General features: G+C 42.1%; 1 protein-coding gene across 1 annotated transcript; it reads right to left on the reverse strand.

Moving 5' to 3' along the window:
- Positions 1-5,220: 5,220 nt before the first annotated feature.
- SLITRK1 (SLIT and NTRK like family member 1) lies at positions 5,221-7,299 on the reverse strand (the record flags this gene model as incomplete). The annotated part of the gene is made up of 1 exon (XM_079549416.1): positions 5,221-7,299. One exon carries the CDS (start codon positions 7,297-7,299, stop codon positions 5,221-5,223), a length of 2,079 nt encoding a protein of 692 aa, XP_079405542.1.
- Between the last annotated feature and the right edge of the window lie 7,483 nt (positions 7,300-14,782).

Raw genomic sequence — 14,782 nt, forward strand, 5'->3', positions numbered from 1 at the left:
AAACTTTTGAGGAGAATCAATATTACTATATAATGGGAAAGGAGGAAGTTGGAGAAAAACTTCTGGCACCACCAATGTTTTTTGATTCAAATGGTATAACACTTTATCCCACTAATAATGCGAAAACAATGGCACTTAAAGCACTTGTTCTCTTAGAGGCAAATCACTATTTCTGAAATGAGTTATTTCTCTCTATTCTTCCATTTATTGTGAACTTACAGTCAACTTTCAAGTGGTCCATATAGGAAAATGCTGTTTCTTCAGGTGAATTTCTACTGACTTTGCTCCACTGTCACAAAACTGAAGGATGTATTTAAGAAGTATAAACAGAAACTAATTCAGAAACTACTGAATAAATGAAACCACTCAGCAGATAATATATCAATTGACGCAATAATTAATCTTGGAGAAGTAATACTGATTAATTTCATTTATATTTCCCCAAACATGAGATAATATGACAACTTTTTCTGAAAGTATCAGACAATTATCTCAAATATCATATGTTACAAGTTTACGCATTAAACTACCACTGATAGACATAATCATAATAAATAGAATGTAATAAAACAGAGTACTTGCAGAATTTTTAGTCTACATTTTCTCTGATACTAATATTCCTATGTCTGGGAAAAAGTGAGGAAAACAAAGAAGATTCCTGTAATTTTCATCAGTCATCTCCATACTGATAATACAGGTCAGAGCATTTTAAACATTATATAAATATCTAGGTAATTTAGGGCAATGGTAACTTACGAATACAAACCATGAATTCTTCACTTTCTGATTTGTTCCCAAATCCCAAGAAAAGAGGTATTCATACATCAACCAGCTCAAAAGTCCTACCCATTGCACTGAAATTATTGTGCCACAAAACACACAATCCTGTAAATCTGAACTACACAAACACATGAAATAACTTGCAGTCAAATAAATTGTCTAAACTTTTCTTAAAAAAAAAAAAAAAAAGAAAAGAAAAAAAATTGCTGATGTTCCTAATCATCAAAGACTGCCCCCTCTGGCCAACAATTGAATAAAAATATAGTGAAAACTATTTTGACTGATTAAAATGCAACAAAGAACTACACTGAATTATTGCACAAAATCCTGCTTAGATTTTCTTTGCAACTGGCAAGATGCTGGAAAAAAAAAATACAAAACAGGAAAAGAGTTTGCCTCTTTACTAAGAGCTAACTGTCACTGGGAAGAAGCTTTTATATTTGGGAGACCCAGGAAACATTCCATAGGTAATGGAGGCTAGAGACTGTGGTTTCTTGCTGCCCTAATGTTCCCCTAGTGACTTTTGCCACCAGCTTAAGAAATTGTGAAATGTTCACCTTTTGAATTTAATGACTTCTCTACCTGAATAAAGGCTACATAGAGCCTTTTCTTCTCTATCAGATAAAGTCTGATCCGTCAAAAATACTTCTTCAGTTTGCATCATCCTAGTTTACAAGCATGTTAAACGTTCAGTGCAACTGCAACAAAGTTAAAAAATATCATGATAGAATCAATAATTTAAATAAAATAAGATATTATGTCTCCCTGTGCAAATTCATCAGCAGGCTTTTCTCAAAACAGTATGTATTACCTATTGGTATTGATTTAAAATTTTATCAGTTTGTGTCTAAAATTCCATTTAGTCTTCTTGCAATGGCATGCAAGGGGCTACAATGCATACAGGAATATATTTCTATGGCAACAGTTTAAAGTCTAGGCTATTCTTAGATTGTTTTCAGAAAAAAACAAGGTGTTCTGTTATGTTGTTTTTAATAACTAAATGAAATATTCTATTTGATTTTTTTTGTTTTGATTTTTGTTTGTTTTCACAAATGCCCTTTTATAAGCCAAAAAAAAAAAAAAAAAAAAAATCTCTTTACTGTTACAAAAGAAGAGGTAAGAAGTGACTTAATGTGGTATGTGTTATGATTCTTAATTTTATTGTTGTTATGATATATATGTTATGATTCTTAAGTTTATTTTAAGTTTATTTTTCTGTTTAGTTGGGTGCTTTGTTTTGATAAAATGACCTTGAAATGTCAATCAGACAAATAAGATAAATATCATAATTCAAACCTGATCATGATACAGTATCAGAGATTTAGATGATCTATTTATCTTAAGGGCAAGTGTCTGAGAGATGGAAGAATGAATCATGTGAGTGTTAAAATCAGAGCATGTCACAGAAATAAAAGGGGTTATTTTGTTGTTTCTTCCAACCCTCAACCTAGAAGCATGCGTAAATGCATACCTTCAGTTCCCCAGCTGACTTGACATTTCTATGTACTTGTGCCAATGAAATAGTTCTTTAAAGAAAGTGGGAGACAAAAGTCACAAGTTTATGCTACATCCCACTGATGGAAAAACCATAATCACATGTATTTAGTATTATAGTCTCTTCAGTGTGTGTACGACTTGCCTCAGCCAATGATTTGGCATCTTTAATTTACTATCTCTTTTAACTTCCATAGGAATCAACCTAACATAACAACAATTTTTAGCATGAGGTGTATTCTGACTGCTCTGTTCTTCAATTTTCTCACTGCAGTGGCATGGGGAAGGCAAGCAAGACATAAATGTTAGTCTAGTAGTGTACTGACATATTCTTAAATGTATTTGGGCTATGCTTAAGTTAAAGCAGATGGCCTCGTAATGATAGAAATACTGATTCTTGGGTGAACGCATTTTCCTTTTCTTCTCAAGCATGTAGGAGGGAAGCACAATGGCAAACTAGTGACTCTACTGCCATCACTTTGTCTTACATAGAATGTCCTGGCAGAAAATCAGTGCAGAAAAGAAGCAGGGGGAAACAAAGAAGGGTCCTTGAAATTAGAATGGTTTATATAATTAAACAGGACAGTATGTTTCCAGAGCTGCATAATCAAACACCAAGGTATTTTCTAGCAGAATGCAGAATTTTCCATAATGATAAAGGATCCTGGAAGAATGATCTTCTCACATTTAATACTTCATGAACACCTGGGATCAGGCTTTTGCCTCATTTTCAAGAGTGTATCAATTGCAATGTCTCTGTATGCATGTCTTTTTTCTTATTGCATATCCCAAAGGTGGGCATTTTCTATAAAGCAAACCGAATTAGTATTTGAAGTTTAGCAAGTCCCTTATGGTGTTTTACTCTTTAAAAGGATTCTCTGCCTGGAGAAAGCCAGAAGCAACGTGACTGAAATTCTCCATATCTCCACCGGGACTTGAGCTCTGAGTTAAAAATGATTTGCAAGGGCTTTCTCCTTTACAGATATTACTGGGTTTTGGAGCACTTTCCCATATCGGAATAGGATCAAGTGCAAGCTGCCTGAAGTCTAACTGCAGTCCTATGCTTTGTTTATTTCAGCATCTAATATTAAAGGTTCAGAAACCTAGAGCAGGGATGGGAAAGTCCTTTCGCTAATTAGCTTTCCCACCTCCAGCAGCAGCTGGAATCCAGCCGCCCACAGCAGCCTCATCTCACTGGCAGTCCAGCAAGCTGTGTGAGGGCCTGAAGTGCTGACCAGTGAAATCCAGCTCTGGCTTAATGAGACCGAGGTAGGCAGAGTCAATTAAATCAAATTCCCACTAACATCCCTAATACATCTGCAGTGTGTGCAGCAGAGGCAGTGGCAGCAGCAGCAGCAGCAGCAGTGAGAGATTCACAGTATTAATAAAGGGATTCACTGCCGCATTACGAGAGAGAGAGGAAAGAGGGTTAGGGTGGGAGGGAGTAAGGGAGACAAGAAACCTGTGTGTGTTATTTACATTGGGGAAGACTGTTTGTGACGCTGCACGTGAATGAATGAGAAAGAGGAAGAGAGGGAGAGAGGAAAGCAGGGGGGCTGGAAGTGGAGAGATGGAGGAAGAAACACATATCACTGAAAGGAACCTCTATCCCCTAAACCCAAATAACCCACTTGCAAGAACTGATGCTGGAAAAATGGTAAGGACCCAGAGTTGAAAACATTTTCACTTTAATACTGAAAAAATATGCCATTATAAAACCTCAAGTAGAATTAGTAAGTTTCACTTGCTTCCTCAGTTCTAATTTCCTCAAGTTATAGTAAGATTTACAACAGCACAGATTTTTCTACCATTAAACTCTGCAGCCTAAGTACTAGAGTGACATTAATTGGTCATGCTTAACTGCCTTGATTTTTTTTTTTTTTTAATGTTTACACTATTACCATAATAGAAATCAAGGGTACTAATTTTTACATTCAAATGGAAAGGCAGTACTGAATATGTATACTGAAAAGGAAGAGAGAGAAAACAAAGCCAAAGCCTCCCCTCCCTCCATACCCCTCCCACAAAAAGAACTAAAAATCACCACTGAGAAAGAAAACATCTCCCAAGAAAAGCCATTCCCACATCAAGAAAAAAAAAAAATCAAATGAGAATATTCATGCAACTATGTCTTAAATAAAACCTTTACATGTTGGGTTTTTTTTGTTGTTTTTTTTTTCCCCCACAGTAAAAGTACGATCTCTACTGCCTATTGATCACACACCAAAAAAAAAAAAAAGGTGAAATGGCACTTTTATTATTATACTGTATTTCTTATATAGAAGGTTTGATACGAAGGGACTTATCAGGTAAGAGGGATGATGGTGTGAACTAGACGCTGCTTCCAGTCGCAGGCTGGAGCGTCCCTGGGGTGCGTTGTATCCATGCGAGCCATGCAGCAGTTGTTTTTTTTTTAATTTTCTTTTTTTTTTTTTTTTTTTTTTTCATTTGTCTGTTTCAGAGTCAGTCATTTATTTACATTACATTCATGCCTTCGTGCAACTTTCTACTCCTGTTTTGTCAGGAGGAGGCTGACAGCAGCCTTTCCTACGTCCCCCTCATCTTCCTGGCCTCTCAAGGGAGGGAGGGGTCCATCCAAAAGGGAAGAGGGCAAAAAAGCAAAACAACCCCCAACACAACAGAACAAAAGCCCAATAAAATCAAGAGCCATGGTTTGCCCTGCTGGAGCCAAAGGAAGCAGGTCCTTGCTCGTCCATTGCCGTCCCGGCAGCGCTTGGTAGGGAGACGTGCCCCTCCGCCGGGCTCCCCCCACACGTACTGAGCAAGGCTCTTGCTCTGGGGGCCGCAGGGGAGTGCGCAAGTGTTTTTCATTTCTCACAAAAGGTAGCTGAGGTGCAGAGCCGTCCCTGCTGGCATTTGCCTCTCCATCACTGGGATAGCGCAGGGTCAGCCTGGGCAGCAGCCACCTCCGCCCCACCCACCTCCTCAGTCTGACAGGGAGTGGGAACCACAGTCATAAACCCTGTGGGCCCCATCGGTGCTGTAGGGCCCGTTGTGCCAGTAGGATGAGTCACAAACAGTCTGCAAGGAGTTGATCTCAGATGCAGATGAGTTGGCATCCCTCCTCTTGGACCGTTTTCTGTTCCTTAGGATGAATACCAGCATGCCAACCACTGTGAAAGCAGAGGTCACAAAAACCAGCAGCAGCCCTGGCACTAGCACCGAAATGGAGACCCGGCTGGTCTCCAAGTAGGAGTTGGAGTGAGTACCTGTCTCTGCAACCCCAGTGCTGTTTTTGTTGGTAGAACTTAAGGTGGGCAATATTTTTAGCTGAGGGCAAATCACATCATTGGAGAGGGACTCAAAATCCTCCTTGAAGAAATCTTCTGGAGACTCGCACCTCAGGTCACTCATTATCACTTTGGGGCGCAGCATTTCCGCCCACTGTTTGAAAGGCACGATAGGGCAAGTACAGTCCCATGGGTTGCCGTGCAAGTCGATCTGGGTGATGGAGGTGAGCTGGTCCAGCACCCCTGCCACTGGGAGGTACATGAAATAATTGTTGTGTATGCTGAGTTTGGAAAGTGAGACCCCGGCAAACACATCAACTGGGAGAGACCTCAATAAGTTGTTGTTGAGGATGAGGACTCTGAGTTTGGGCATTGCATTGAAGGTGCCGGGCATGATCAGCTGGATCCCATTAAACTCCACATTCAGATACTCCAGGTTTTGCAGCCCAGTGAATTTTTCCCGAGAGAGGGTATCTAAGTAGTTGCTATCCATGTACAGCCATCGGAGATCAAAGAGGTTCTTGAAGGTGTTGTTCTCAACAGTGGCTATGTTGTTGTTTCCCAGATCAAGTAAATTAAGTTTTCGGTAATCCAGAAAGTGGGATTTCCTGATGGTGTGTATTTTGTTGTCTCTCAGAAACAGCTCCTGCACATTGGACGGCTTAGGCTTCAAATCCACCAGGCTGCTTACATTCCTGTCATTGCAATTAACCTTTAATCCTGATCCAGGGATCTGATCACAGCTGCAGATCTGAGGGCAGGACAAGATAGCTGGTTGCTTGCTCTTCACACTAACAGTTGACACAGCAGCAGTGGGTCTAGTTTTGATTTGCCAGTTGACAGGAATCTTTGTACCTCCGTTTGGACCAGATCCTGGTGTGGCAGGGTCTTCTTTGCCATGTATTTTAAAGGGGGTTGGAATGGGACCAGGATCACAGGTTTCTTCTTCAGCAGGGGGAGCAGCTAGACTAGAATCCACTCTGTTCTTTTTGCACAGCTCTTGCTCAGTGGTCTCATTTAAATCTTTGCCCTGCAACCTAGTGGGAGCTTCACAAATCACTCTGCCGATCAAAGCATTTTTGGGTATGTTTTCCAGCCATTCCTTCAATGACAGCAGATCGCAAGTACAGTCCCAGGGGTTATCCTCTAGCAGGATTTCAGCAATGCCTGGGATCTGCTCCAGAACCTCCTCATAAGGCAAGGTTTTAAGACGGTTTCCCCGGAGGTCGAGGTGGGTGATCGGCACATACTGAAACACGTTGGGGGGCAAGGTACTGATAAGATTGTCATTTAAAATCAGCACCTCTAGTTTGTTTAAGTCCCTAAATGCTCCTGGGTCAATATCCCGCAATAGATTAAAATCTGCCTGGAGGTATTCCAGATCGTCCAGCCCCAGGAAAGTCTGCTTCCTGAATGATTTGATCTTGTTGTTGTTTATGTGCAAGCGTTTCACCAGCTGCAGCCCCAGGAAAGCCCCAGGAACAATCTCATGCAAACCATTGTTTTCCATGTGCAAACTGACTGCATTGTAAAAGTTAGCAAACTCATTAGGGAAAAGTCGAGTCAGGGAATTTCCATGCAGGAATAAATGGTAAAACTGGGAAGTTGGGGCGGTGAAATGTTGCAGGCTGGTAAATCCCTTTTTCTCACAGTCTACGTGCAAATCCCCTTCTATCTCGTTGCAGGCACAGATCTTCTCTTTGCAAACGTCCCCTGTAACGTTTCCAGCAGCAAAACAAAGAGACGTCTCCAGCAACAGAATCCAAAGCAGCATTTTTAAACCGAGCAATTCATTCCCGATCTCATCACAAAGTAACAGCAACCATCCTTCTCACACGGAAAGCAATTCCAGTTCATTCAATACAAAATGTCCAAACCAACACCAAAGGGGGTAAAAAATGTGGGGAGGGGAAGCAGGGAGGGTCGGTGGAGAGGGGGGGGAACTCTTTCTTTTCTCCTCTCTCCCCCCCCCCCACATACATCTGCAGCAGCCCAGATTCCAGTCAATAATTATATCCACAAACTCTCCAGGCACGTACTGCAAGGCACGCAAAAAAAAAAAAAAAAAAAAAAAAAAAGTGGAAGGAAAAAAATTCCTTCTCCTCGATCCCTCTCCCTGACGCTTCCCGGGCAGCTAAGCGGAGGTCTGCGGGCCGGGCTGTCTCACCAGCACGGGAGCGGTGCTTGCCGCCAGCCGCCGCTGCATGGTCGAGAGGAGCAGGCGGAGCGCGCAGCGGTGCCCGCGGAGGCTGCTGCTGTGCGCGGCTCCGCGCCGGACTGACCTTGCCGCGGAGCCGCGCTCCTCGCCCGCCGCCCGCCGGGCGCTGTCCAGCGCCCCGGTGCTGAAAGCGCGCCCCAGTCTAGGCGCTGGCCGCCGAGCCCCCGGCGTTCCGCGGCGCCTGCCCCCGCTGCGGAGCGCTGTTGCCCATGATGCCGCCCGCCCGCACGCCCGCCCGCCCGCACGCCCGCGCCGCGCCTCGCCCCGCCGGCCGCGCTGCCTCCCCTCCTCGCTCGCTCCCTCGCTCGCTCGCTCTTCTTTCCTTTTTCTTCCGCTGCTGCCGAGTCGCACTCTCGCACACACTCACATGCACGCAGAGGGAGAGTTGCTAAGAGGCTCTGCTCGTTTCAGCCTGGTGCACTCAGAAAGATCTGACACCCTCTGCTGAGCTGCAGTGGCAAAAATCCATCTGCTGAGGGAATGCTGGAAAAAAAAAAAAAAATCAATTCACGTACATGGCAAGCATTAAAATGTTGGCGTAAAAAAACTGCCGATCTATTTAGACGCTCTTTTTAAACTGATTATTTAATTTATTTATTTCCTTTTAAGATGGGAAGTTTAGCATCCCCCCACTCCAGACCAGTTCCCTGTTGCCCCCATCCACACGGACATACCTGCACAAGCAGGCAAGGTAGGTGTTTTTGCCTTATTGTATTTCCCAATGACTTGAGCAGAATTAGTGTCAGGGTGTCAAGCGAGTAGCAATTTGAGGTAATTATTCTGCACGCCATTTTTATCGTTGCTTTAAATGCATTTCTTCCTTCCCTGCAATCTACAGTATTTCATGCTGGGTTTAGTCTCTTGTTGGAGTTCTCTATATAATGAAGAAGCGTGGATTACTGCATTATATATGCATACATATATATATATATATATATAAAATTCAGATGATCAGAGAAGAAAAAAGGATAGGGAGGAGGGGATTGCTGCACTGTTAGCAATTCAGTGCACCTACGGAGTACAGCATCTCCCCTAAGGAGAGGAGGAGAGGGGTGAAACTGACAGCTGTGCATTTTGACATTCTCATCTACACACAGATAAATCTAGGTAAGCACATATGTGCATGCATGGCTACTTCCCTAGGGATGCTCTCAATACCCGCTCTGTGGAAGCACAACGGCTGCTCCCCACCCCCACTGCCACCCCACCCCCCGCAGCCCTTCCCTCCCACCCTTCTGACAAAAGAGATTACACAGCGGAAAAATCGGTGCCTGGCCTTACTGACAGAAGCCAAGCACACAAAAGTTTCTGCATCATTTGGACGGGTTTCAGATGCCTGCGAGCGAAGGACCAGTTGCACCTCTGGTGGTGCGAGTGAAATGCGGAGCTCCCCCCATCCTTGGAAACCGCGTCGAGGCAGAGGAGGAGGAAGAGGAGGAGGAGGAGGAGGAGGCGGGAGCGGGTGGAGAGGCCCGGCCGATGCATCCCGCACTCCGAGGCCGCACTGCTCTCGGCCGGCGTGCCGGTGAACTTTGCGGCAGGCAGAAAGGGGGGAGAAGTCAGCGCGGGGGAGGGGGGGGGGGGAGAAGGAGGGTTATTTATAGGGGAAGCCAGGTGCAGCCCGCACCCCTGGTCCCGGCGGCATGCTAATTTGGTCAAAGCTTTTTTTCCCCGTCTGCCGCTTCCAAGTGAATTAGACATCCTGCCGACAATGATCTTATCAAATTAATGTAATTAGACTGCAGACAAGTTACAACGTAGCTGTTTCAGGCCCCCAAGATGAAGGTTTGGCCTTTCTGGTGGATGCGGTAGGCGAGGATTGCAGAGGGTGGGAGGAAGCTAGGGGTAGGGGGTAGGGTAGGGAGTGGAACGGGACAGGAGAGGGAAAACAGATTAAATAAAAGAAGAGAGAGAGAGAGAGAGAAACAGAGAAATTCTGGTCCTGAAAACGTCCGCCCAAAAAATTACAAAGAAGTCTAGAAGAGATAAAATGCCACCGAGAGAGAAAGCATGACAATAAATATATTAGTGGTTTCATTAGGAGAAAAAAGAGGGGAAGGAAACTTGGCGCCACGATGAGGCGCATTAATTCATTTCTCCTGTCACCGTCTCTGACTTTGCCTCTCAGTGCATGCCGGGGTTGGGAGGACTCGGGGCTGCCTGCAAACCTTCCGTGCGTCAAGAATCTCTGCGTCCAAGTGTAGGGGCAGCTGGAGGCAGGACAGCCCCCACTGAGTCCTCGGAAGGAGGTGGGAAAGTCAGGGAAAAGGAGCGGGGGTAGGAACAGGTTTGGAATAGGGGACCCACTTGTGTTGTCAGCAGCAGCGACCCGATCTCCATGAGTAAAGACATAGGACAGGGAACACAGATACGTTAGAGCCTGGTGAATGCTTATTGGGATGTGTGGCAGGAGGACTAAAGATCTGCTCGAGAATAAAGCTTCTTAGCGTCTTTACCCTTTTGTTATTAAAATTGCTCAGGCACCATAAAAATGATCAAAATGCAACCAGAAAAGCTGAAAGTTAATGAGATATTAAATAAATATGAATAATAAATAAAAAAAAAAAAAAGAGGAAGGAGACAACGACCTGCTGTCAAAGCATGAAGGACAAATAACATGCTTCTTCCAAGGTGTCTGCTGAGAGGTGGGAACTAGTGGGAGCCAAACAAATGGAATTTCAAGGAGGAAAAAGAAGGAAAAAAAAATGAATAAGTTGCAAGAAGACCTAACCTATTGCCTATTTACAGGCAATACGTAATTTCCAACAGAAAGTATTTGGATATGCAACCTGTTGTGCTTGCAGCTGTATACTTTGAAGCTGTAAAGAAAGACCTGTACATATGTTATGTATTATTTGGAGTACATCTGCCATGTAAAAGTTAACCTCTAGAAGACAAGTCAGAGGGGAATAGAAAGGGTATAATCCATTTCATATTCGATATCTGAAGCTTTGGTTCTGTAAGTCAAGTTCTTGCAAAAGGTCTGTCAGGGCCATGAAATCAATCTGTCATTACTCAGTGCCATAATCCTAAATTTCCAGATTTCTTCATCTTCTTCTATTAAGTATGGAAACATGTATCAGGAGAAAAGCCGTGCCTCTAAGTATTTTAAGGAAATGTCTGCTTCTGCATCAGGGCCTCTCAAGCTAAGATGTTTTACTCTTCTATTTAGACAGTGTTGTAAAGTGAGAGATCCTACAGCACTGAAGGACCAATGAATCTTGGTCTTTAAAATTCAGTATAAGCATCCCATTTTTAAAAACACAGGCTGAACAATCAGAGATCACATTATCTGTTTCAAATTATCCAGTGTATTAGAAGGGGGAAAGAGCACACAAGGACAGTTCTATCTTCCTTGACTCCTTTCCTTATCTGATGCCTTTCACCTCCCGCTTTCCTTTGCAGCTTCTAGAAATGCACAGTAGTAAGCTTCCCACTTACACATTTCTTCAGGGATTAAAATTCTGTGCTTAACCAAACACAAACAAATTGACTTCAGCATCACTGCTGCCTTCAGAATAGGAATGTTTTAACTCCTAATATGGAAAATATCTTCGAACAAGCAAATGTACTGGGATACATTTACATTTTTCCCAGCTGGTAGTCTTTCATCTCCCTGTTGTTATGACTATGCAGTAGTAACATTGCAAAATTGGTTAAGGGCTTATTTATGCTATATGGAACCATGTTAAAAAAAAAACAGTTGTCTCATCTAACATTGCAGATTTTCCAAAGCAGGACTCAGAGCATCTGTAAAGTATCTACAGAACAAAAATTACTACTGTAGATAACCTGCTTGCAGTATTTTAATTTGGTGATCACCGAATTGTAGGAGTTGGAAGGGACCTCTGGAGATGATTTAATCCAATCTTCCTGCAAATATGGTTTCCCAGAGTAGGTTGCACAGGAAAGCATCCTGGTGGGTTTGGAATATCTTCAGATAAGGAGACTCCACAACATCTCTGGGTAGTTTGTTCCAATAGTGCTCCATGTTCTTGTTCCATGGGAGATATAAATATGTGTGTATACATATACATGCACACACACATATGTGTATATATGTATAAATGCACCTACTACATATTGCGATGGATGCAGAAAATAGAAAAGTCATAGGATCTTTATTTCATTTGATATTGTAGCTTATATTCAGACTTTGGCTATGCTGGGAGGTAAAATTAACACAGGTGCATGCCTACGTTGATGCAGCCCCACCTGAAACAGTTCCCCTGGTGGCTTTAGACATGTTCAGGTCATTTAGTTTTTACTAAGGGTAGTGATACATTCACCAGATGGAGCTTTGTGACATAATGAAGTAGTAGATTATAATGATTTTTTTTAATTCTTTTTTTTTAAAGGAGGAAAGAAAAGAAAGTTGGAGAACTAGTGTGCCTGCTTCCATCTAGTGGGTAGGAGACTGGCTCAGCATTAGAAAATCAAAATTCTCTATCGTCTGCACTGTATGAGAGTTCCGGCCCATATGTTCCTCTTTTTTGGCTCATACCCTCAACCATCAGGCTACCAGCCCTCTTGCTGCAGCTGTTCTACTTCACAAGAAACATTTCAAGATTTCCTTGAACCAGAGAAAGGGGGGGAGCTTGAGCTCACAGCCTACTGCTTAGAGCATACAGTGGATTGTGCAGAGCCCGGGGAAGACATGCTTGCTTTGTGCTTTCCTATGAGACTGAGCTTGATCAAATTGACTTCCCATCAGAAGTTCAGACTGTGGAGCCTATAGTAAAATCCATAGACTTCCATTCTCCACTAAACATATTTGTCAGACCTTGCAGTAATTTTATGTTGGAAATGTTGGCTTGAATAGGTCACAGAGTTACTCTTAAAAGCTTCAAACATTAGGAGTTGGATAAATGAATAGGTGCCAAAAAATGTTGACAGGTTTTATATCCAACCTGAGCAGGGTCTGCCATAAAAACCATGTAGTCATATCATTTTGAAATTCTGATGATGTGAAAGCAAGTGAGCGGGCCTGGCAAGGTCCTGACCAGTATTTCTTATTTAAACTATATATATTGATCTACGTTTCTGGCCCAGTTTCCAATGTGATTGCTTGCATTAACATACCTGACCAATTTTTAGGAGAAGATAGTGCCCTAGAACTAGCGTCCTTAATGTCAAGAGTATCTAGAATAGTTGTTTAGGAAAGCACTGAATTCACATATATGCATTTATATTTTATCTTTCTTCTCCTCTTACTTTATTATTTTTTTTTTTCTTAATTTCTCTGCAGTCTGTAACATAGTCTGCTGGAATGACATGCTTTCAAAGGAAAAGATTATTGTAGGGAAGCCAAGGGACAAGCTTGGTTCTCTTCCAGCTTAGCAGTGAATTGACCCTGAGCCTCCATTGGAAAGTATGTTCTGCTCACTGTGCTGTTGGTTGGAAGGAGAGAGGAGCTGACTCACACCCTTCCTTTTATTCTTCTCTTTCCAAAACACAAATATACATAAACATAAATGCAGGCACATAAAAAGATAATTCAACTAAAAGAGGTTATCTGTTTTAAAGAGTAAATTTCAGGTTGTACAGCCTGGATGGGGGGAAATGGTTTTGCTGCAGCCCTGACCCTAGAATGTCAGAGATACCACTGCAGCATTTCCCTTAAACGACCTTCAAGCAGCATCTTCATTGTTCCTGATCTTGATGTGGAGGCCTATTCTCTGCCTTTCCCAGTGCAGTGTGTGAGGTGGTTTGTTGCCTGACTCAGGAATTGGGATTCCACTCCATGCTTCTTCCTAATTTTGGCATTGCAGATTTTAGCACTGCAGCACAGAAGCACAGAGATTTATTTATTTTTCCCTTTGTGATAAAGTACGTGTGTTCAGGCTGGGTAAAAATCTTGCAGTGCAATTAACTGTAGCTATGAGAAACGTTCTTTTGGTCAGATACAGCAGGGAAAGTACTAGTATAATGTTATGGCTCTTAAGGACTGATAACATCTGTACCATATACTAACCTCAGCACTGTGTTTTTGGTTTTTTTTTTTTAACAGATTCCAGTGGTATCATTTAAGCACTTGTAATGACAATTCTCAACAACCTGCAATACTAGACTCCCATGCAGTGTAATCAATATATTGTACTTCTAGTAATGTGACCTTTTTGTAATTTGCTTGTTTGCTTATTGTGGTCTTTCCTGAAACATTAGAGGTTGCAAACAGCAGAATGTTGAAATAACTGGTCACTCTGTAATATGCTTAACTGGCTGAGGTAGTTATGTGAATCCATACAATCTATAGTTAGTAATAAATGACTTTCAGCCTCATATGAAAACTCATAGTTTGAAATAGGAAGAGCAGGAGTTAACTTGCATACACATCACAGTGTAATTTACATCTGCACTAAGCAGCATAAAGTATCTTAAACTAAAAAAAAAGAAAAAAAAAAGAAAAAGAAAAACAAGTTACCTAAACTTTCAATCTATTGCTTACACAAGTAATCCCACTGAATAACATCAGCTTGAATAATAGATCTATAATGTGTTCTCAATAATTAATTCTTTTCTATCTGTTTTCATGGCCTAGCCTTGGAGCAACAGAAGGATCATTTAAATGGACAAAAGCAGATAAGAGTTTATGCCTGTGTTCTCTATAACTATAATTTTAAACCACTATTTAATAATGGAGAAGGAATTGCTTCTAAAATGCAGAACATGACCCTGAGACAAAAATTGCTCTATTTCTATCTCAACCAATAGTTTGCTGACATGACTATGGGCAACTCATTTCTTTTTCCTGTGCCTCAGTTTCTCAGCCTTCAGAAGTGGATGGAATTATAGAGCCCAAAGGTACTAGCAGTCTGTGATGAACAAATGTGGTGACTGAGGTAATTATCATCATTACTCAATGATGCAATGTGAAAAGTCAAATCTTATGTAAGAGTAATACCCACTTCTTATCAACCTATCTTAAAGGCTTTTGCAATGGAATAGAGTTTAATTTTACTTGCTCAACAGATTGGAAAGCAGAAGCATTGGCCTTGGGAAGGTCACCTGTCAAACCATTGATAGAGCTAGAAATAGA

This window comes from Tetrao urogallus (assembly GCF_951394365.1).
Source record: "Tetrao urogallus genome assembly, chromosome: 1".
NCBI lineage: Eukaryota > Metazoa > Chordata > Aves > Galliformes > Phasianidae > Tetrao > Tetrao urogallus.